General features: G+C 41.2%; 14 protein-coding genes across 14 annotated transcripts; 5 read left to right on the top strand and 9 right to left on the bottom strand.

Moving 5' to 3' along the window:
- Positions 1-129: 129 nt before the first annotated feature.
- On the bottom strand, positions 130-1,689 carry WALSEDRAFT_54263 (hypothetical protein). The gene is made up of 4 exons (XM_006957817.1): positions 1,528-1,689; positions 1,213-1,445; positions 906-1,155; positions 130-862 (listed from the first exon to the last, which is right to left on the bottom strand). Exons 1-4 carry the CDS (start codon positions 1,542-1,544, stop codon positions 616-618), a joined length of 747 nt encoding a protein of 248 aa, XP_006957879.1. The 5' UTR covers positions 1,545-1,689; the 3' UTR covers positions 130-615.
- Positions 1,690-3,526: 1,837 nt separating this feature from the next.
- On the bottom strand, positions 3,527-4,938 carry WALSEDRAFT_63814 (PCI-domain-containing protein; the record flags this gene model as incomplete). Its single annotated transcript, XM_006957816.1, has 5 exons — positions 3,527-3,867; positions 3,915-4,059; positions 4,108-4,711; positions 4,766-4,841; positions 4,893-4,938. 5 exons carry the CDS (start codon positions 4,936-4,938, stop codon positions 3,527-3,529), a joined length of 1,212 nt encoding a protein of 403 aa, XP_006957878.1.
- A 30-nt stretch (positions 4,939-4,968) lies between these two features.
- WALSEDRAFT_45205 (nucleoside-triphosphatase) lies at positions 4,969-6,380 on the top strand. The gene is made up of 2 exons (XM_006957815.1): positions 4,969-5,344; positions 5,397-6,380. Exons 1-2 carry the CDS (start codon positions 4,986-4,988, stop codon positions 5,587-5,589), a joined length of 552 nt encoding a protein of 183 aa, XP_006957877.1. The 5' UTR covers positions 4,969-4,985; the 3' UTR covers positions 5,590-6,380.
- On the bottom strand, positions 5,607-6,881 carry WALSEDRAFT_63812 (NIF-domain-containing protein; the record flags this gene model as incomplete). Its single annotated transcript, XM_006957814.1, has 3 exons — positions 5,607-6,382; positions 6,431-6,757; positions 6,803-6,881. The coding sequence occupies 3 exons, from the start codon at positions 6,879-6,881 to the stop codon at positions 5,607-5,609; spliced, it is 1,182 nt and encodes a 393-aa protein (XP_006957876.1).
- Positions 6,882-7,214: 333 nt separating this feature from the next.
- WALSEDRAFT_57157 (hypothetical protein) lies at positions 7,215-7,895 on the bottom strand (the record flags this gene model as incomplete). Its single annotated transcript, XM_006957813.1, has 2 exons — positions 7,215-7,312; positions 7,364-7,895. 2 exons carry the CDS (start codon positions 7,893-7,895, stop codon positions 7,215-7,217), a joined length of 630 nt encoding a protein of 209 aa, XP_006957875.1.
- Positions 7,896-7,901: 6 nt separating this feature from the next.
- Positions 7,902-8,974, top strand: WALSEDRAFT_60154 (hypothetical protein). Its single transcript, XM_006957812.1, has 5 exons — positions 7,902-7,945; positions 7,997-8,056; positions 8,100-8,186; positions 8,232-8,642; positions 8,673-8,974. Exons 1-4 carry the CDS (start codon positions 7,907-7,909, stop codon positions 8,307-8,309), a joined length of 264 nt encoding a protein of 87 aa, XP_006957874.1. The 5' UTR covers positions 7,902-7,906; the 3' UTR covers positions 8,310-8,642; positions 8,673-8,974.
- WALSEDRAFT_63810 (DUF1960-domain-containing protein) lies at positions 8,388-9,046 on the bottom strand (the record flags this gene model as incomplete). The annotated part of the gene is made up of 3 exons (XM_006957811.1): positions 8,388-8,629; positions 8,672-8,807; positions 9,041-9,046. 3 exons carry the CDS (start codon positions 9,044-9,046, stop codon positions 8,388-8,390), a joined length of 384 nt encoding a protein of 127 aa, XP_006957873.1.
- Positions 9,047-9,258: 212 nt separating this feature from the next.
- On the bottom strand, positions 9,259-11,092 carry WALSEDRAFT_63809 (Dehydroquinate synthase-like protein; the record flags this gene model as incomplete). Its single annotated transcript, XM_006957810.1, has 9 exons — positions 9,259-9,376; positions 9,421-9,507; positions 9,554-9,789; positions 9,835-9,857; positions 9,903-10,531; positions 10,576-10,652; positions 10,699-10,749; positions 10,798-10,878; positions 10,925-11,092. The coding sequence occupies 9 exons, from the start codon at positions 11,090-11,092 to the stop codon at positions 9,259-9,261; spliced, it is 1,470 nt and encodes a 489-aa protein (XP_006957872.1).
- A 64-nt stretch (positions 11,093-11,156) lies between these two features.
- On the bottom strand, positions 11,157-12,800 carry WALSEDRAFT_68546 (hypothetical protein; the record flags this gene model as incomplete). The annotated part of the gene is made up of 2 exons (XM_006957809.1): positions 12,496-12,800; positions 11,157-12,449 (listed from the first exon to the last, which is right to left on the bottom strand). Exons 1-2 carry the CDS (start codon positions 12,784-12,786, stop codon positions 11,157-11,159), a joined length of 1,584 nt encoding a protein of 527 aa, XP_006957871.1. The 5' UTR covers positions 12,787-12,800.
- Positions 12,801-12,814: 14 nt separating this feature from the next.
- WALSEDRAFT_37557 (Phosphoribosylformimino-5-aminoimidazole carboxamide ribotide isomerase) lies at positions 12,815-14,141 on the top strand (the record flags this gene model as incomplete). Its single annotated transcript, XM_006957808.1, has 7 exons — positions 12,815-12,930; positions 12,973-13,091; positions 13,135-13,205; positions 13,248-13,428; positions 13,475-13,624; positions 13,672-13,735; positions 13,784-14,141. The coding sequence occupies 7 exons, from the start codon at positions 12,815-12,817 to the stop codon at positions 13,854-13,856; spliced, it is 774 nt and encodes a 257-aa protein (XP_006957870.1). The 3' UTR covers positions 13,857-14,141.
- On the bottom strand, positions 13,731-14,399 carry WALSEDRAFT_68544 (hypothetical protein; the record flags this gene model as incomplete). The annotated part of the gene is made up of 3 exons (XM_006957807.1): positions 13,731-14,176; positions 14,220-14,289; positions 14,334-14,399. 3 exons carry the CDS (start codon positions 14,397-14,399, stop codon positions 13,905-13,907), a joined length of 408 nt encoding a protein of 135 aa, XP_006957869.1. The 3' UTR covers positions 13,731-13,904.
- Positions 14,400-14,419: 20 nt separating this feature from the next.
- On the bottom strand, positions 14,420-15,070 carry WALSEDRAFT_60153 (peroxiredoxin). Its single transcript, XM_006957806.1, has 2 exons — positions 14,862-15,070; positions 14,420-14,818 (listed from the first exon to the last, which is right to left on the bottom strand). Exons 1-2 carry the CDS (start codon positions 15,045-15,047, stop codon positions 14,498-14,500), a joined length of 507 nt encoding a protein of 168 aa, XP_006957868.1. The 5' UTR covers positions 15,048-15,070; the 3' UTR covers positions 14,420-14,497.
- WALSEDRAFT_68542 (Cullin-domain-containing protein) lies at positions 14,420-19,911 on the top strand. Its single transcript, XM_006957805.1, has 11 exons — positions 14,420-14,818; positions 14,865-15,121; positions 15,172-15,186; positions 15,229-15,332; positions 15,376-16,844; positions 16,889-16,950; positions 16,996-17,553; positions 17,599-17,736; positions 17,783-18,073; positions 18,118-18,776; positions 18,821-19,911. The coding sequence occupies exons 2-9, from the start codon at positions 15,086-15,088 to the stop codon at positions 17,834-17,836; spliced, it is 2,436 nt and encodes an 811-aa protein (XP_006957867.1). The 5' UTR covers positions 14,420-14,818; positions 14,865-15,085; the 3' UTR covers positions 17,837-18,073; positions 18,118-18,776; positions 18,821-19,911.
- WALSEDRAFT_45191 (kinase-like protein) lies at positions 17,835-19,911 on the top strand (the record flags this gene model as incomplete). The annotated part of the gene is made up of 3 exons (XM_006957804.1): positions 17,835-18,073; positions 18,118-18,776; positions 18,821-19,911. The coding sequence occupies exons 1-3, from the start codon at positions 17,852-17,854 to the stop codon at positions 19,908-19,910; spliced, it is 1,971 nt and encodes a 656-aa protein (XP_006957866.1). The 5' UTR covers positions 17,835-17,851.
- Positions 19,912-19,917: the final 6 nt, after the last annotated feature.

The raw sequence follows: 19,917 nt of genomic DNA, 5'->3' as shown, positions 1-19,917 counted from the left end.
GAACATTTATCATCCAAAGTGATAATTAATATATAAAACAGTTATCTATTAGTAAAGCTAATCTATTAATAATACAACATGTATCGGTTTTATGAATACATCTATTTAGTGAATGTCCATTTTATACTTGTTGAGATTCATGCCAAGCTTTTCTTAGTTCGTTTGAAGCCCTTATCAATTCCTTTGCTAAATCTGGTATTTCACCAAAAAAGCTTGTCTTTTCATCGTTTGGTAATAAACCAACGTCTCTATCTACCATGTTAATTGTTGAATTCATCAATTGTTCATTGTTTACTGGAGGTGGTACACCTAAACTATCCTTGTTATATGCGATAGCGTGGAAAGCAACTGTCAAAAGTGATGGTCTGCCGTCTCCAAACATTGTCTGTGGATCATATTGATATGTTGCGGGTGGCGCAACTGGTGTAGTTGGACGTGAGGTTGGTGGTGATGTTGGTGGTGTTGACAAAGGTGCTACAGTAGAGTCCATATCGCCATAAGACGAGCTTACCGTAGTTGTTGGGGGCTTAGGTGGTTCGTCTGCTGGATGCGCTGGTGGTGGTGGTGGTGGTGGTGGTTCTAGTGTTATTTCCGCAGGTAGGTCAATCTTGACCTCTACTTTACCCGGATCCTTGGGCGCCTCCTTAGGTAGTTCTTCCTTAGGCGGTTCAGGCAGCGGTGGTAGCTCGGACGGGATTGGTGGTTCAGGAAGAGGATTGCTTTCTGCCATCGCGAGTTCATCTTTCGGAGGCGCAGGTGGTGCGTCTGGTGTTGGCGGTAGCGGATTTGGTTCTGGGGGTTTATCAGTCGCTTTTTCCTCTGTCTTCTCCTCTGGTTTGTCTCCACCGCCCTTCTTCTTCTTCTTTTTTTTTTTACCTGGTCCACCAGCGTTTGGCGCACTTGACTCAGGTTCACTTGCGCTAGTTTCGCCTGCAGATGGCGCATTCATACTTAAATCATTCTTCTCTTCCTTATTTTCTTCCTTTGTGTCGTCTTTTTCCTTCTCTTTGGATCTTTCTTGCTCCTCCTTGAGAATCTTCGTATCCCGTTCAATTTCATGGAAAAGATCCTCTATAATTGGTTCATCCTCGGCATTAGCCATTGGGAGAGCGAGTGGTGAAAGTGGCATCGCGTCATCTTTCGGTGTTTCACTATCTTCAGAGTAGAAATCTTCAGCTATTAATGTCGGAGAATTTAAAAAAGCGACTCTACCTTTATTCCCTCCTGTTTCAGCTTTCGGTACAGGCTTCCGTTGTACACCTTTGCCTTTGCCTTTTTTCTTACCATTTGGCTTTTGATTGTCGTCATTCGCCGGTGGTGGTGGCGGTGGTGTTGGTGCCGGTCCTTCGTCTGGCTCAGGAAATAAGAGCAATGGCGACATCGGCAATGCTGGGCTACCAGCCCCAGCCGGAGAGTTCAATTGTGGTTCACGTGGTCCAAATCGTCTGCGTGGGAGGGAATAAAGGGATAAACCCAAACCGAGTACCATGGTAAGCTCAGTTTGATTGATAATTAAGAAGAACTCACACGCGTTTTGGTGACATCTAAATGCGATTTCCTATGAGCTTCCTAATCCGGTATTATCTTACGGCTCTTTATGGTAATAATAGCAAAAATCTGTTGCGATAGCGTGTATTTTAAAAATGTCTGTGCTTAATGAGATGACCGTTTAGCTTCAACGGAGGAACTAAAGCAAGACAACCTTAAAAATTGTGCGGAAAGTGCTATCTTGTTAATTGAATACCTTACTATCTTATACGATTCATTTATTTTACTTACTCACGCGAAAGTGACGTGATGTTATATCGCCTTTTATAGTCTACTGATATGTCCTCAATCAGGGCTTTTTGATGAAAATATCATTTACCTAATGATGTATATATCCTTTACACATTTATGACGCGTCACTAATCTCATCGCTGCACCAAGCTCTCCCGATCTTGATTTCGGAACTGCCGTAGTAGCATGACAGAAGCGCAAATATACTAATAATTACAAAATGTCTACTATTTTCATGAGTTCAATGGCTTTTTAGCTCGTATTTAAGTTATATTGACATCAGCTCATATTAGTATACAACACATCGATAGATAGCAAAACAGTATAGATTATAAAACTCAAATGTTATAATAGATGCACTCATTTAAACGATTTTATGTGGTTATTTAGTCTCATTCAAACCGTATATGTTTCCCGATAAGGAATGCGAATGCTCGGCATCTTGAGCCTAATTTAGTATGCCTAGGCATATTTTCAGACTTAAAAATGATAAGATTAGAATATGTCGTATATATATTTACAAACCTATGCTGTTTATTCAGATTTCATGCATGGCATTCCTTTCTACCGACCTAGAGTATATCTATCGCCTAGCCACTACCCAAACGTGATAACCGTATTCTCTAACAACAATGCCTTTCATGACCGTAGCAGGTCTTTCAACTATATTAAAGACAAAATTTTATGTCCATCGAGGATATTCAATAATATGAACACTTTAATTTCTTCTGCATCAATTTTTCACCTTCCCTTAGAGAAATACTAACATTATTAGGAAGCTATCATTTAATATCATTCTGCCATTCTAGCTTGTGTCCTGATTTCTTTTGAAATGTCTGAGATCACCATCTTAATAATATTTACATAATATATCGATTTGTTGTATAGTAAAAGGTTGGACTGAACATACAGAGAGACTTTCAAGTACCCATTGCCGAAAGTGAACCCATTGAGATACAATTACAATGGGTAGATAAATGACATAGCCTATTTACACGGTTTTATTTGAGATTCGTCATATTAATGTTTGCTAGAACTAATACCTTGCCTCTTTATTTGGAAATTCTTAGTGGAGGCATAGATATAATCTGCGTAAAGGGATATATCAGCCTTACAAGATAGATAATCTTCCCATTATGGTTATTTGTCAAATAACTAGGGAGTTGTATGGAAAAGTTTGGCAATTAGCAAGAAGATGTGGTAAAATGAGATAGTCATTTGAATTGAGTACTTTCATATGAGACCGGTTTGTGTTTCTTTTCGCGGATGTCTGTTTGCGTTTAGTAGTATCTGAAATAAACACCTGACCTATAGATAATAAATATATGAAGATAGCACCAAGAAGGTTCCGTCAAGGCGATTCTGGAGGTCAGAATTTCACAACAATAATCCAAGACAATATGCTTCATCACTCAACACTCTCACGATATGCTATCGGTCATAACCTGTTACATACAGCAGTCTAACATTTTAAAAATCAGGTAAAGTGGCTATCAGGACCTTCACTTAACTCAACTACCATATAAGATTATGGATACAATAATAATATCTGATTGTGTATGTAAGTGCCAAGCAAGGAAGGAGATAACGGCCATACTGGCGGATAAAAATGAAGTGTCACTCTAATACTTCTTGGAATCTCTGTAACCTTCCTTATATATTCATATATATATATATGTCCAGAACAAACACACGAGAACGAAAAGAGTAATACAAAATCTTTAAATATTCATAAAATGTCAAAATTTTACACAGATTGCAAAGCAGCAGTCTTCTCAAAGAGACCGCTAACTACCTGTGTTACATTCTTAAGAGTATCTAAAGTAGTATCATAGAGGTGATCTTCTTGTGGTGGATCGAAGACAATGAGGCAGTTGTTACCTTGATCGATAATACCATAGAATACCTTGTCTAAAATCATTTGTGAGAGTTTTTGCTCTATTGCGTTTATTGGTTGTGAGAGTAAGTTTGCGATATGGTCAATTTCAACTTTAGAGTATGGTTCAATTATCTTGAGAAGATTACTTTCCAATAATGTATCGTAGAGACTGCTCAAGTGTGATTTTATTATCTGATCTGCTGAAAGTTCTAATTGGTATTAAGCTATGTCATGTTTATTAAAGATAAGGACTCACCTTGCTTGTAATCCCTCAAAGCTTTTTCAAACTCTATCAATGATCTGTTCTTGTGTGCTTGTGCTATGGCTTTCATAGCGTCCAAATTGGTACCTGCGTAGCGTTGAGCCATCTTATTTTGTATGATTGCATCTACATCTTCTGACTGAGGCGAATGTGAGCTTATCTATGCTTAAAGGACTATAATACTCACCAAATTGAGCATAATTTTACATAAGAGCATATACTTGAGTGCGGATACAGCTCTTGGATCATCCTGGGAAGAGAAACCTTCGAGCGTCTCGAAGAAGTATGAGAAAGCAGTCTTCCAGTCCCTGTCATTCGCATGAAGAATACCCGCTTGAAGGTCCAACTGAGCCTGTAAGAGAGGTGGACAGTATATAGCGTTAGCTGCAGTTCTAGCAGATGTGAGTGCAGCCTTAGACTTGACAATGTTTGAGGTTGAGTAATAGATCTTAGATTCTAGGATGTGAACTTCTGTGAGGATGATCTTATCGTCTAACCTTTTGAGTTCCTTGAGTAAACCGTCGAGGAGACTGAGGGCAGCTTTGTAATCCTTAGAAGCGTAGTAGATACCTGCTAGTCTGATTTCCAATGATTGTCTAAGGAAAACTCTCTTGTCAGATTTCGCCCAATTGATGTTGTCGATCAAGCAATCCATCTGTGCGTCTCTGGAATCCTTTATATGATCAAAGTGGTCAATAAGAGTGCGTATAAGTTTTGCTGTTTTCGCTTTAGCTGTTGATGACATGAATGATCTCGATGATTTGATTACGTTGGTTAGTTCAGCTGCATTTCTAGTCGATAGTTAGCTACATCTAGACGTTAATAGTAAATAATAGTCTACTAACTGTTGATCCCTGTATATTTCACCGAGTTTAACTAGAGCTGCTTCTTGCTTGCGTAAGTCAGCATCTGTGGTAGCGTCTAATAGGGTAAGATAAGTATAATAGCTAGGGGTATAACTATATAACGCACTCTCTGACAATATTTGCTTCAATTCCGTTGTACTCTCTGTAGACATGATGACGCGTGCTATTCAAGGACGCCCTTCAACTCCTACCTTGAGCAATGTCGAAAAGAAATTTACCGAATATTTTAATTACGGGTACGCCTGGAACTGGTAAGACAACATTATCGCAATCAATTTTAGAATCACTTAATAGAGCATCCGATCAACAAAATCAATTCAAGCATATAAGCATAGGCGATCTAGTAAAGCAGAAGGATCTCCATAACGGCTATAATAACGAATGGCAGTGTTACGACGTAGACGACGATAAGATACTCGATGAGTTAGAGTCCACTATTGAATCAGGCGGTAACATCTTAGATTGGCATTGTTCAGAGATTTTTCCAGAGAATTGGCTCGATTTGGTTATCGTACTGAGGTGCGATCATCAAGTACTCTATCAGAGGTTGGAAGATCGGTGAGTCCACCCTAATCAATACCTTCAAACGTTCGTTCTAATACACTCAAAGCGGTTACAAATCGGAGAAAATACAGGAGAACAACGACGCTGAGATTTTCGGAGAGTGCCTTCATGAAGCTTTAGAAGCTTTCCCGAATCCAGGTCAAGTCGTCGAGCTTCAGAGTGAAGAAATCGAGAATCTGGAGAGCAACTTAGAGAGATTCACGCTATGGCTAGACAACTGGAAATCCAACAATTCATAATATTTAATATTTACTATTCATGTAAAACCTCTTACACCTAAAACTCTTCTAACATCTGTTGTGAACCTCAATGAATCTAAGAATGGAAGCAGATCGAGCAATGCCTCATCGTTAGGATCACTTATCCAACCTGATATTGGTATTCCATTAGCTGGGTTGATATTGTATGAAATTGGCGAATTGTCAACTAAAGCAACTCTTGATAAGTCCTTATCAATAATGTCGAGATCTTTCATGTAACTACCGTTAGGTGCTTGGGTACAGGACTCTCTAAAAAGTCTTTTTGTCAAAATCCCCCTACCCGCGTCTATCCAATCAATAACCGGATCCGCATATTCTTGCATAGACGCCGTGAATATGACTAAAGTATACCAACTAGCAACTTTTTTTAAAAAGAAATCTAAATGGGGTCTTTTGTATACGTGATATAAAACGCTTCTACCACCGAGTACGACTTCAACCATATGTGCACCACCATCACCGCCTGCAATGCCATTTCCAGATAAAACACTTCTTAAACCGAGACTGAAACCGTTCGATGACCGTTGCGGAGCTCTGCTTGTTGAATGTATCAATGTTTCATCTAAATCTAATACCAATGTTTTTGGTAAATGCACGCCTGTTGACTTATTTGATAGCTTTTTGCTTCTAGATTCAAGAGGTGGAGAAGGTGAGGGTGAATAGGTTGTCTGGCTAGCACCTGAGCCAGAAACAGCAAGTAAATTACGCGAAGGTAGTGGATTGGGTAGTAGGTTGTTATCAGTCGACGTCGTTCGTCGCCTATTGAACGGTGCTAAGGGTGTTTATCAGCGTGTAAGCAAGGAATAAGATAGAAACGCACGTGCAAATGGATATTGTTGATCTTGTTTCTTTGCGCTCTTCGGTGGATTAGTCAATAAGTCTTGGTAGTTTGTTTGACTGGTTTCACGCTTGACAGGACGGCCGTGGGATGTTTTCGTAGCTGGGGATTTATCCTCTATATTAAGAAACTGATCAAGTTCGTCCTTCTCCTTATGTAAGTCGTCATTAATTAGACTGTCATTATGGCTATAGCCGTCATTCTTCGTGAATAACCTGAAAATAAACTGGAATAACCAGCTGGAGTTGTTAGCTCTAATGATGCTATTCCTGTTGTTAGGGTATTGCTCTGGGAACTGTAGATGGATATCTATATCGCTAGTTAGCGTATGGCTGAGATGCAAAAGATACTGACCTGTGTTGGCGTATCTCCTCCTCCGCGTCCTCCTCAATGGCGCCGTTAGAATCCTATCTATCAGTTTTAGAGAATTCATCTCTTGATGGTATTCTAACAACAAGTGTTGAGTGGATTTGAAGGACAGAAATCATGATATTTGTATCAGCTATTAGACAGTCTCGGTATTCCTTTCCTATCTCTTCTGTCCTACATTCCTTCGAGCTGTTGTATGCTTAACAAAGACGCAGATCAGGCAGTAGAGAGTATGCATATCAAAACTATATAAATATTAAAGTTCTAGGGGTGTTATATAATAGCTGTATACCCTCTACAGCTCATTTCAAGTACCTGGGAGATATCCCCAACCAAAATATATGACCTAAGAAAAGGCATCTATAAATATATTCTATAAGTGTACATCCACATCCTTTTAAAGGTTAAATATATCATTCTTGTGATCCAAAAGCTTGTCTCCTTGTGGTCCCTCAAGCTTTTTGTTTGTCATGAGATGGAAAGTTGTAGTATTATCTAACGATCGACATCGTGAGACGGGCTGTCAAGCTGTAGCTATTAACTCACCTTTGTTATCCTGTATAGCATGCTCGAGTATTATCAGATTATCGAATAAACCAGCGCACGTTTCTGAGCATATACTAGCGCATTCTGAGATATCCAAGCCCTCGATCTGATCAACGTTTGATAGTCTCTCAGTTGCGTTCGCAGTTGACGAGGCCTTAATCCTCTGATTGATCTTCTTATTAGTGAGGTATTTCTCACACTGTCCTAAAGCCTGCTCATGTGAACTGACGAGACGTATGTTCTCTAACTTTGTGCCTGCTCTGGCAACCAAACAGTGCTCCACTTTAAGTTGGTATTCTTCTAATTTTATCAGATCCTCCCTCCGTGCGATCTCAGCTGCTGATTCCTTCACTTGTCCAAATGTTGAATTCCGTATTGGTATAATAGCTAGATCGATATCGCCATTGTCAAGGTTCTCAAACAACCTGCGTATCTCAGAATGAGGGTGTAGAGTGTATTCACTAGTCTTAAAGTGCTTCTCCGTTAATATATTCGAATAACTACCCACTGGCCCTAGATATCCCAGCTTCATTGATAACGGTGATGATGGAAACTATTGAAAAGGCACTGGCTGGTGAAATTGTAAGTATATTTCTATATCAGACTATACAGCAGCTAATAGTTTGATTTTAGGACTACGTAGGACAGCTCAAAGCTGAGCGTTTACAGAAGATAATAATATCAGCCACGACTGTAGGTTTATAGCTCATATTACTATTGTTCTAACGCGTTATAGCTCATTTCTTTCATATCTGGTTGGATAACTTCAAGAATTGAAGTGACAGCAGTTGTATACCTTTCTGGATGTGTCATTGCTGCGATTGTGAGACTTACAAAGCTATATTATATACCAACTAACAAATTCAAGGTAATAGGTCCAGCTTGGTCATGTTACAATAGAAATACTGTACAATGGAATGACAAAGAGAGAAAGAAAACAGAATAGATACCCATTTAATGCATTTATTATTCTTTTGACGTACATGCTGTCATATTAAACCATAGCAATCATAAATTTCATAATCTAGCGGTGGCCTGCACCTGAAGTCGAACTACCTGATCCTCTAAGATCTACGCCACGTCCTTGCGTCGTGTTCTTGATTGCAGAACCACCTGACAATTCGACTGGTTGGTCTGCACCTGCCTCGAGGATTTTTGCGACGACAACGTCATCTGTGGATGTACCGAATACATTCTCTAATTGTTGCTTGGATGCTCTGCCGATCTTGCCCTGTGAGCCTTGTTCAGTGTAGAATATGTCAAATGCTGTAAAGTATGAGTGACGTCATTATAAAAGCCAGCACTAACAATCAACTACTTCAACGAGTGGGATCGTCTTGTCGCCTTCTGACCATCTCTTGTACTCGTCTGGGTTGACGATGACACTGAAGGTCTCATGCTCGACTGGTGATGGCTTGTAGAATACTTGAGTGGTTGATTTTCCCTGCTTATGTGTTAGCCTTGCTAGGTAGACTGCATGAAGTCGGGTGCTGATTGGCGTACAAGCTACTAGCGCTAGAGCGTATCCTCGAGGCGTGTAATGGAAACGTCTAGACTAGAAACCCCTCCTTCAATACTTTAGAATTCCTGACTCACCATTTTTCAGATTGTTAGTTGTTGAATGTTGTAGTCTAAGGAGCACGCGACAGACTAAGTAGTCTCCGCTCCACTCAAAACATCCATGACGTTATTACCGGCAAGTTTTCATCACTTCTGTCAGCGTGACGCACATCAGCTGATTACAAAAGTATCCTTCAATCAACACTTGTTAATTCATTATCTACGTTGTGTTTTCTCTTTGTCAAAGATGACGTTATTTACGTCACCGATCTATCACGAATATATCAAATTTATACATTAAAATACTTGGGTGTACATGGAGTGTAATGCAATGTTTAATATTTAAGTGATTGTTCTAAAATGCCTGACAAGTGATCTCTAGCTTCATCCAATTCCGGGTTGAAATTTGGTGCCAAGTTGAGCACTCTCCTTTGAGGTAATGTGCCCTCAACGCTGGAGTTCAAGTTAGTAAAGAATCTTCTGAAAAAATAACCCACAGAGCTGGAATATCTGAGCTAGAGTAGCCAACCTTTGAGAGTCCCATCGGTATACCCAGTTGTGCCAAGAACGACGCAATTCTGTCACTTCGTGGGGATTAGATAACAAATTTGATTTAGTTAATGCGCCTACTAGAGTAGCTGTCCAATATCCGTGTCTGGGAGCCTCTCCCACTCTTTTGGTTCGACATCTAATCCAGCAAATAACTTGGCCGCTTCCCTGTGTCTAGCTGGGTTTGATGGTGCTGTGAACTTAAAGACAGCTGGTCCGGTTAAAGCGACACTGATACCATGTGGGATGATTGGTTCTCCCACATTCTCATACCCTGGATGGCTGTATTGTGGACCTTTCTTGTTCAAACCGGAGATCTAAAGTACATCAGCGTATACTTGTGAATGCGTAACTTCACGTACTGGGTATGACGAAGCGTGACAGACTAGTGGAATATTAGCAAACGCACACTACTTGATTTTGTACGTACGATGAACACCAGCGGTTCCGAAACCATATCCTGCAAATGTAGAAGCTAGAAGCATCTGTTCCTTAGCCTTCTTGTCCGTAGGATCACGGGCGACACGAGGTAAATTCTCAATAGTTGTTTTCAGAGCCCAGAGAGAGAAGACATCTGACATAGGGTTAGCACCTTGATACGCAGGCCTCTCAGTTGGATGCTGTGGGCGCGGAGTACGTTGGTGATACGGTATAGCTGTGTATGACTCGAGTGCATGGAAGAGCGTGTCTAAACCCGCGCTTATGTGTACTTCGACAGGGCAGGTATCAATATTCCAGACATCTACGATACCCATAGTAGGACGGAGGAGTCTAGACGCAATCCCGGTCTTTGCGCCCAGACTTTGGTGGTCGTAAATCGCCTGGCCAGTCGTCTCTGATCCTGTACCCGCCGTCGTTGGAATAGCTATCAGTGGGTTGAGTGCCTGGGTTACAATCTGTCCCTTTCCTACTGGCGCATTAACAAACGTCAGAAGCTCCTCGTTTTTGTAAACACTAAATAGATTTGCGACTTTAGCAGTGTCCATCGTGGAACCACCACCAACGGCGACAAAGTGTGAGAAGTTGTGCTGTCGCGCAAAGTCGATGGCTGCTTGTAGACTGACGTATTGTAAGACAAGCGTTCCACAATGTGTGTAACCCACCTGTCTTCGTTTGGCTCGCATTTTACCTGTTCGAACATCTTATGTGGTACTCTGTTCTCCTCTAAACTCTCGAGAACCTTCAAAAACGTGAGAATTGTTTATAGCGAGTAATTCCGACTGTACCGTGCGGACTGGCTTGAGTTTGGCGACCGTTGGGTCAGTATATACACCAACCTATCAGTGATTTAGTCCCGTATATTAACAATATCCCTATAAACCTACCAAGCGAGCTCTCATAGACGCGAGATCTTGCCCAACTTCTCTCGTGACGTTATGCCCAAACCTAATGGCAGCTGATTGTACCTATAGTATGCTCAGCACGAGCGATTATCGCTGTTTATCCACCCACCTCGAATGCGTTATCGCCCACTGGTGCATTATGGGCTGATAAGCTACGTGTGCCACAAGCTGAGCATCCACAAGACGGTGAATGTGTGAGGTTCATCAGCGTCCTGGCTGCTAGACTGCCCTCTCTGGCACTTAGGCGGTTTAATTGTTTCGTCTGTGTTACTCTCATTGGTATCAGATGATAGTCGAAAGAAACAAAGAAGTTGCGGTAAATACCGACAATATGTATTATTTTACAAGTCTATATCCCATTCATCATATGTGTTCCTACTATTCACTACTTTCTTCTCTCCAATTATTCCGGCTATCACTCTCGCGTATTCACCGAAGAGTAAGTTATGCTTCCGCGTCCTACCGGGTACATTCTGCGTTTTAAGCTTATCAAGTGCATCTCTAAGTCCTGTAGCTAGTCTATGTTCCCAAAAGCGCTGGTGCTTATTCGTCGTCCGAGATTGTTCTTTGTCTTCGGATTTGATAAAGCGGGTGATACCATACTTGGAAAAGATTTCCATAGCATCGAAGATATGACCAGTGTTTCCAGTTGACAACGCAGCTTTAATAAATGAGCTCATTATCCTTATGTCTACTTCTGTCTTCGTTGAAATTGCCATTTCATATATTTCCTTTGCATGCTTGTATGAACGAGCTTTCATTGCAGCACTCATTGCTTGATCAAATGACTGTGAATCTGGTTGTGCACGTCTGAGCTCTGTGCACATCATATGAAGATATTCAATAGCTTTGTCGGAATTTCCCTCCTGTGCGCAAGCAAGCAGTGCAAAGAACATACTACGCGTACTTATGTACTTCTTCACGCTATCCATAGCGAGTAAAAAGTCAGCATGTCTGATTACCAGTGACGGCCTCTCAGCTGCCAATCCTAAGTGATACAGCGAATCTATAATACGATCATTGAGTTCAACTTTTGGTATGTTTAGTTCCTTTTTCTCTATAAATGGTGAATGTGAAGGTACACCTAAGAAAATATGGGCAATCATCAGACCCGTCTTGCAGTCCTTTGGCGTGCCTTTACTAAGAAGTCTCAATACAGTCGATATCAAGGCCGTGTCTGGGAGCAATCTCTGACATTCTGGAGTGTCTTTGCTATGTTTCCAGGCATCTTTTAGTCTGTCCATGTAGACTTTCCAAAGCGTGAGTCCTCTCTCAACGTCTTCCCTCTGTCCTGCCTTGAGAAGACCCTGAAAGAGTGTCGTGTAGGTGTAAGTATCTGCAGAGGAAGGACCGATATCTGCCATATCCTCAAATACATCCATCATATCCTTTGAATGTGCTACTTTTGACAATATAGATAGATATGCGTTGATAGGGAGCACACTTCTCTCTTCCTCCACCAAATTTCTGTCTATTTCGTCATCTAGACTTTGCTGATAAATGCCAAATTGACGAAAGATAGTCTCTGCAGCTTCTATAACCTTCTTAGTGGGTCTCTCTTTATCTACACCGCTTAGTGCTCTAAAAACAATAGTGTAACTACGGCTATTTGGTGTAATACCTCTCTTTTTCATCTTACAAGGTGTTTAGTGGTATTTAGGCACAAATCAGTCTGCTCACCTCCATGAAAAGCTTGTATGTATCGCTCGGTTTCTGATTTATGCGTGACTCCTGGAGTAGCTGGTTCCATACGACGACATTAGCAAGGCCATTTCCTCTAGATTCATTTTGTACAACTGCATAAGCCTCATTGAATTTCTTCTTCTGACTGAGTTCCTTCACTCTCGCAGCGAGAAGGTAGGAATCTGTAGACTGTAGCTTCCCTGTACCATCGTATGTTGGCTTTCTAGGTGCTCTACGTGGTATTCTTTTGGTTGATAGTACGACAGTCTGTCTAAATAAACCGAGCATTTCGTCAGTTCTTCGTTGTAAGAAGACAATGAAGACATCAATTTTCAGACCGTGTATTGACCTCCACAACGGTGTAGTTAAGCAGATCGTAGGCGGTACATTATCCAACAATCCAGACGAACTCAAGACGAACTTCGTAGCTGAGTGTGTCTTATCAACATTCCATGATATTCTCTAATGTGACAGCAAAACGCCAGCTGAATTTGCCAAGTTATACAAACAGAATGGACTTATAGGTGGTCATGTTATCAAGTTAGGCGCTGGTAATGATGACGCTGCGAAGTCTGCAGTTTCTGCCTGGAGAGGTGAACATTTAGTTTGTATACGTGCGAATCTAACTATATACAGATGGTTTACACGTCGGTGGTGGTATAACAGATCAAAATGCCGCTGAATGGATTGAAGCTGGCGCTGAAAAGGTGAGAACACCAGAGAAGACAGAAGACAGGCTAACCTTTTAGGTTATCGTAACGAGTTACCTGTTTCCAGAAGCGAAATTCTCATTGGAGAGGCTAAAAAGCGTTAGCGAAGCTGTCGGTAAAGATAGACTGGTCGTAGACGTCAGCTGTAGAAGACGCGATGATAAGTGGATTGTAGCGATGAACAAATGGCAGACGCTGACGGACATGGAAGTAACAAAGGGTACATAGCTTCTATGATATAAAATATCCACTCATTCAACCAACAGATACATTGTCTATGTTAAGCGAATACTGTTCAGAGTTCCTGATACACGCAGCCGACGTCGAGGGACTATGCAAGGGTATCGATGAGGATTTGGTGAAGAAACTAGGCGAGTGGGTTAACATACCAACGACCTATGCAGGCGGTGCAAAGCGTGAGTACACATACGTCATCACAATCTAAGGCAGCTGACAATTGCAGATGCTGATGATCTTGCACTCGTGAATGAGCTGTCCAAAGGCAAGGTTGATTTGACATATGGAAGGTAAGCCTATATATGGTTAAATCGGATTCCTATTAACATATTAAACAGTGCGCTTGATGTATTCGGTGGAACGCAAGTAAAGTTTGATGACTTGGTCAACTGGAATAAGAAATTGACGTAATGTTTCAAAATATCAATACCATTCTGAGGCTCATGAGCGGACTATGCTTTACTTGTTTGATGTATTCCCCAAAAGAGGCACACTCTGAGTGGACGATGATGCCGACAACGGGCTTGATTGAAGAGAATTCCTTCTGGATGGAATCCTGTTGGATAATGCAGATATCTTCTCTGACGCACCCGTACTAATGCTGTAAGAACGGCGTCTGATATGCGATTTGAGTTTCCTAGCAAGTTGTTCATAGCCAGATGCCTGTGGGTTTATGAGGTCAAATCTAAGCTCTTCTTTCCCGGTGAGATATGCACTGTCTTTGTAATAAGCTGGAAAGGTGTTAGAAAATGACTCTAGTGAGTAGCTACCCACGAGCTGTCGCTAGATTGTGTGATTCGTGATATATAGAGAAAGCAGCAGCTTCATTTGGTGGATTTGGGTGCTGTGGACGTTGAGCATGTAACTAGGACTAGCTAATGGACATACCTGGAATATAACAGGATTATTGTCCAACTCAGCAGATTTCCTAGCTTGTTGTGCAAATTGTTGCATGGTGGACGGGCCGAAAGAGATCAGTCAAATATGAGATCATATGTTACGCGCCAAGCGGTGAATAAAAATCAACGGATATATTTACAAAGCGGTGCAGATTAAATGTTTGCTAGTATAGCCTCAGCAGAGCTTACTTCGAGCTGACCCGGTTCCTCTTTCTTGACGTACCTGATTTTGAGGTCGTCGATGATGAGGGCGTACCTAGAGGTTCTAAGACCCATTCCTTTGTCAGTCAAGTCGGCTTCCAGTCCAAGTTGTTTGGAGAACTCCGCATAGGTGTCGCTGATGAAAATGATCGAACCGTCGCTGTTGTGTGATTTACCCCAGGCGGAAAGAACAAATGGGTCATTAGCGCTGAGGAAAGCGATAACGTCTACGCCTTTATCGTGGATTTCCTGTGCCTTCTCAATGAAAGGTGGCTGGGGCGTGTTAGCCGTGTAAGCGAATTAGTATGATACTAACAAGGTGCTTCATATGGCAAGAAGGCGTGAATGCACCTGGTACACTGATAATGACAACTTTCTTGTTCTTCCACTCAGAGTGTGCGTTCAGAGTGACAGGCACGCCACAGACGTCGATAGACTCCTCTGTGTAGGGGATATACTTGAATTTAGCATCTGGGATAACGTCACCGATGTTTGCTACCATTTCGTCCTCGTTGTCGTTCTTCAAGAGCAGCGACGAGGATGTCATCTATAAGGAGGCCGGTAAAGCCTAAAATAGTGAGTACAGCAACTTCACGTGAGCTTCAAAAGCTAATAATTTTCTATAGAAACCGCCAAAAAAGGTTTGAAATTTACAATCAGCAGTTCTATCCTAACATCACCAGATTGACGGTGGCAGATCAAAGGAGGAGAATTGGGCGAGACTAGCCTCAGCTATTAGAGAAATACAGAACCACAATGCATCCAAACTCTCGTTTGAAGAGACTTAGTAAGTAGCATGTAAGTTGTTGCAACAATCTAACACTCTACAGCCGCAGCGCATACACCCTCGTACTCAACAAGCACGGTCAGAGGCTATATGATGGCCTATCTGAGCTCACAGAGCAATACCTTCGTGCACTCACAAAACGATACATCATACCAATATCAACGAACCAAATGATACTGACCCACAAGTCAAATTCCCTAGATCAGCTATCTATCTTGAATGCAGGCGAGGTTTTCCTCAAAGCTCTTATTCAGCTTTGGGACGACCACACAGCATCGATGACTAAACTTCGCGATGTCTTGAAGTACATGGACAAAGTGTACACGCCCACGAAGAACGTCGCATCCACTTGGGAACTTGGCTTGAATTTATTCAGGGATGTCGTTCTCAACAATTCTGAGACATCAACAGACATACAATTTACACTTTTTGCAGTCATACATTCACAAATATGCTTAGAGAGGGATGGTCAGGTTATCGATAGATCAGCTCTTAAATCCTGTTGCGATATCCTTTTCGAGTTATCGGAACTCTCACCCGTGCACTTAAAGAGCAAAACAAAGAGCTACATCCCACCATCGCCGTATGAGAAATCAATATACACAGTGCTCCTAGAGCCACAACTTAGAGCGGAGACAGAGAAATACTACAGAGATGAGGCGACAAGCTTCCTAGAATCGAACGATATTCCTTCCTACTTGAAACGCGTAGAAAGCAGACTCGAAGAGGAAAGCAATCGTTGTTTACATTACCTCAGTCATAATACATCGCCGATATTTAAGCAGATTTTGGAAAAAGAGCTAATTAGTAACAAAATAGACGAAATACTCTCAAATTCTGCTACTGGCTTGGTTAATATGATAGAAAATGATTCAATTGACATCCTTGGGCGATTGTATAACTTATTCCAATTGATACCTGAAGATGGCCCAGTGAATCTAAGGCGAGCCATCAAACATGACGTCATTAGACGCGGCCAGAGTATCAATTCTGACATTATGACACTGGTAGATGATTCAAAATCATCGAAACAGCCTTCAACTTCTATGTCAGAAAAGAAACCTAGCGGTGGAAGCGATGCCTCAACACTAAGCTTGGCTTTACAATGGGTCAGACAAACTCTCACATTGAAGCTGAAAATGGATAATCTTTGGCATACATCTTTCAAAGGTGATTTAGATATACAGACTTCTATTAATGAGGGCTTTGAGACTTTCATTAATATGAATCCTAAAGCATCTGAGTTTATCTCTCTCTTCATTGATGACAACCTCAAGAAGGGTTTGAAGGGTAAGACTGAAGATGAAACAGATCAGATCTTGGACGAGACTATAATCTTATTTAGATTTTTGGTTGATAAGGATGTCTTTGAAGTGTTCTACAAGAGACATCTCGCTCGTCGATTGATTCAAGGTAGATCAGTTTCTGATGATGCGGAACGTGGTATGCTTGCTAAGTTGAAGGTTGAATGTGGTGTACAGTTCACACAGAAGATGGAGGGTATGTTTAATGGTAAGTATAGTTCGCTTGAGAAACTTCAATTAATGATTACATAGACATGCGAACATCTGCTGATAATATGAAATCATTCAAAACCTACAAAAACACCAAGGAGAAGGTGAGGTGATTATATGGGAAAAGAAATTGTCTAACGCCCTAAAAGGAATCAGAAAATGCAGATTTGAACGTAAACGTCTTGACGGCATCGTATTGGCCAATTTCAGCTCAAGTCAATACTTGTACACTTCCAGCTGAGATGATGAGATTGCAGCAGCAGTATGAGAGATTCTACCTGCAGCGTCACAGCGGTAGGAGGATGTTATGGCAAGTCACACAAGGTAGTGTCGATCTAAAGGTAGAATTCCAAAACAGAAAATATGAAATCAATGTCTCGACGCTTGCTGCGATTATATTATTACTTTTCGAGAATGTGGATGACGAAGAATGGGTCAGCTACCAGGACATAATGAATGCGACGAACATAGCCGAGGGTGAACTTAAGAGGAATCTTCAAACGCTTGCTTGTGGGAAATACAAACTCTTAGAGAAAGATCCAAAAAGTAAAGACGTTAAAGTAACTGACAAGTTTAGAATAAACAACAACTTTAGCTCCCCGTTGGCGAAGATAAAGATAGCAACAATCGCAAACAGAGTAGAGACGACAGAAGAGCGTAAACAGACCGATGAAAAGGTGGAAGAAGAGCGCAAGCATCAAACTGACGTAAGTGTTTTGATAAAGGTGAGACAAAATCTAACTGTATATTAGGCTTGTATTGTAAGAATAATGAAATCAAGGAAACAAGCATCACATAATGAGGTCATAATTGAAGCTACGAAGATACTAGGATCGAGATTCGCACCAACACCACAAGCTATCAAAAAGCGAATAGAAGCATTGATAGAGGTAAGCAATGAGTGAAATTAATGAGTATGTCTAACGCAGATCACAGAGGGAATACATTGAAAGAACTGAAAATCGCATGATATACCGCTACGTCGCTTGAACCACATATGTCATCATGGAGGATTGGCTGAAACGACGTAAAGAGCTCAAGAATATAAAATTTGATGATAATAATGTAAAATTTAATCAATTGCACATAAATCAAAAAGATTTCATAAAGCTCAAACTGATATCGAAGGGACAGTTCGGCAGTATCGAGTTAGTGAAGTGCAAGCTAAATGGATCATTTTACGCGTTGAAGGTTATGAATAAGGGCTTCAGTAAACGTAATATCGGCGTGAGTTTCTTCATATATCGCTCACGACATCTGACAGTCCACAGTTCAGCAATCCGACGAATGAGAAAGCTGTACATCTATTAGCAGCAACGAGAAATACTAGTAATTGCCTACCACTCGTATCAGCTTTCCAATCACCTGATGATTTATTCATCCAACTTCCGCTAGCGATAAACGGGAATTTACTCGAATTATTAGAACAAAATACGCGTTTTGAAACTAAAACTATAAAGCTCTACTCGTCACAGCTCTTAAATGCTCTTACTTGGTTACATGACGATATTGGCTGGTTACATAGGGATATCAAACCACAAAATATCCTATTATCATCAAATGATCACATACTCCTCACAGACTTTGGCGCTGCTGTGCCGCTTCTTAACAATACTCGTAAAGCTAAGAAATCTGACAGCTTAGGTTTGGTCGGTACAACAGATTATGTCTCACCCGAGATACTGCTGGCTGCAGAAGAATACTTGATTGCTGAGCAGACGGGATCATCTATTCATTATGATGAGAAGTCGCCTGGATTATATGGTCCTGAGACAGATTGGTGGAGTTTTGGTGTTGTCCTGTTCGAGCTCGCGTACGGAGTTACGCCATTCTTCGCAGAAACTGTTGGAGAGACATACAACAAGATCAGGCAACGCAGTTACACACTCGGGCAAGATACGAATGGGGAACTACGCCATTTACTTGATTGGTGAGTGCCTACTCCAGTGTAAGCTACTAATTAACCAATAATAGCCTCTTTAAACCCCAAACTGAGCGCTTAGGTTATTATGGGACAAAGGAGGTACGCAATCATGCCTTCTTCAGACACACAGATTGGGAAAGCATGTCGAAGCGTAAAATCCAAACTACATACTTTGACAAAACGCTCGATGAACTGGTTGAAGATGACAGTATTGCCGTAGAACAACCAGCACCTCAAAAGGCGTTCGATTTCAGTGCATTATTCCAAGCAGCCGATTCAATAAGTTTGGAAGCCTTCAATGAATCTTTCCAACAATCTAATAATTGGAATGAATTCAATTATATACCACCAGTACAAGATTTATTCCCGTCATATCATACAAGGAAGACACCTGAAACACCATTCAAATTGTCGTTCAACAATACGACATCGACGCACAAGAATAGAAACTTATCAGAAGAGCAAGCGTTTATAGAGATGCAGCAATGTGTTGGACTGTCTGCTAAGAAGAGGTTGGATTATAGCTTCAACTTGGATACCCTCCCTCGAGCAGTCTCTTACAGCAGTGATTTATCATCTGTCGATGACAACACTCAGAATGATGGAGGCGGCTACCGAGAATCTCCATTAAAGAGGGTAGAATCGCGATCGAGTCTGTCACGTATGAATTCTCAGCAATCGGTACACCAACCAAGTTTGTCACGAATGAACTCCCAACAATCTATCCATCATCCTGGTTTGTCACGGATGAATTTCCAACAATCTATCCATAATCCTAGTTTGTCTAGAATGAATTCTCAGCAATATGTCAAACAACCAGCTAGACCGGCACTGAGGAAGAATTTCAAGTCTTCACCCAATATGAGATTAGATAGCGGCCCACGCGAGAATTCATTATCGACCAGAGCAAGTTCATCTAGGCTCGCGCGACCATCTAGACTTAACGTTCTCGACGATTTGCCAGAAAACGAAAATAACAATCCAACCACATCTACACCACATGCTCCGAAGAATCTGCACTCTAGGATGGATAATTTGAAAAAACGCCATGATGCATTGCTTAAAGATCTTAACCAGACTAGTAGGAGGCATGAAAAACTCCTAGCGAGATCATCATCTAGGCAAAGTTTAAGACAGTAGTAAAGTA

Source organism: Wallemia mellicola (genome assembly GCF_000263375.1).
Source record: "Wallemia mellicola CBS 633.66 unplaced genomic scaffold WALSEscaffold_7, whole genome shotgun sequence".
NCBI classification, from domain to species: domain Eukaryota; kingdom Fungi; phylum Basidiomycota; class Wallemiomycetes; order Wallemiales; family Wallemiaceae; genus Wallemia; species Wallemia mellicola.
This window is presented reverse-complemented; position numbering and strand designations above follow the sequence as displayed.

What these genes read in the sequence shown, in the direction of transcription:
- WALSEDRAFT_60153 (XM_006957806.1), bottom strand. Translation starts at nt 15,047, where the DNA reads ATGGTAGCAAACATCGGTGACGTTATCCCAGATGCTAAATTCAAGTAT. An exon ending in CTTGCCATATGAAGCACCTT is followed by an intron (nt 14,819 to 14,861) that starts GTTAGTATCATA and finishes AACACGCCCCAG; the next exon opens with CCACCTTTCATTGAGAAGGC.
- WALSEDRAFT_68542 (XM_006957805.1), top strand. Translation starts at nt 15,086, where the DNA reads ATGTCATCTATAAGGAGGCCGGTAAAGCCTAAAATA. An exon ending in ACAAAAACACCAAGGAGAAG is followed by an intron (nt 16,951 to 16,995) that starts GTGAGGTGATTA and finishes ACGCCCTAAAAG; the next exon opens with GAATCAGAAAATGCAGATTT. An exon ending in GAATAGAAGCATTGATAGAG is followed by an intron (nt 17,737 to 17,782) that starts GTAAGCAATGAG and finishes CGCAGATCACAG; the next exon opens with AGGGAATACATTGAAAGAAC.
- WALSEDRAFT_45205 (XM_006957815.1), top strand. Translation starts at nt 4,986, where the DNA reads ATGTCGAAAAGAAATTTACCGAATATTTTAATTACGGGTACGCCTGGA. An exon ending in TATCAGAGGTTGGAAGATCG is followed by an intron (nt 5,345 to 5,396) that starts GTGAGTCCACCC and finishes ATACACTCAAAG; the next exon opens with CGGTTACAAATCGGAGAAAA.
- WALSEDRAFT_54263 (XM_006957817.1), bottom strand. An exon ending in TGAAACAGGAGGGAATAAAG is followed by an intron (nt 1,156 to 1,212) that starts GTAGAGTCGCTT and finishes TCTACTCTGAAG; the next exon opens with ATAGTGAAACACCGAAAGAT. An exon ending in ACTAGCGCAAGTGAACCTGA is followed by an intron (nt 863 to 905) that starts GTCAAGTGCGCC and finishes AAAAAAAAAAAG; the next exon opens with AAGAAGAAGAAGGGCGGTGG.
- WALSEDRAFT_60154 (XM_006957812.1), top strand. Translation starts at nt 7,907, where the DNA reads ATGATGGAAACTATTGAAAAGGCACTGGCTGGTGAAATT. An exon ending in TAATAATATCAGCCACGACT is followed by an intron (nt 8,057 to 8,099) that starts GTAGGTTTATAG and finishes AACGCGTTATAG; the next exon opens with CTCATTTCTTTCATATCTGG. An exon ending in GATGTGTCATTGCTGCGATT is followed by an intron (nt 8,187 to 8,231) that starts GTGAGACTTACA and finishes AACAAATTCAAG; the next exon opens with GTAATAGGTCCAGCTTGGTC.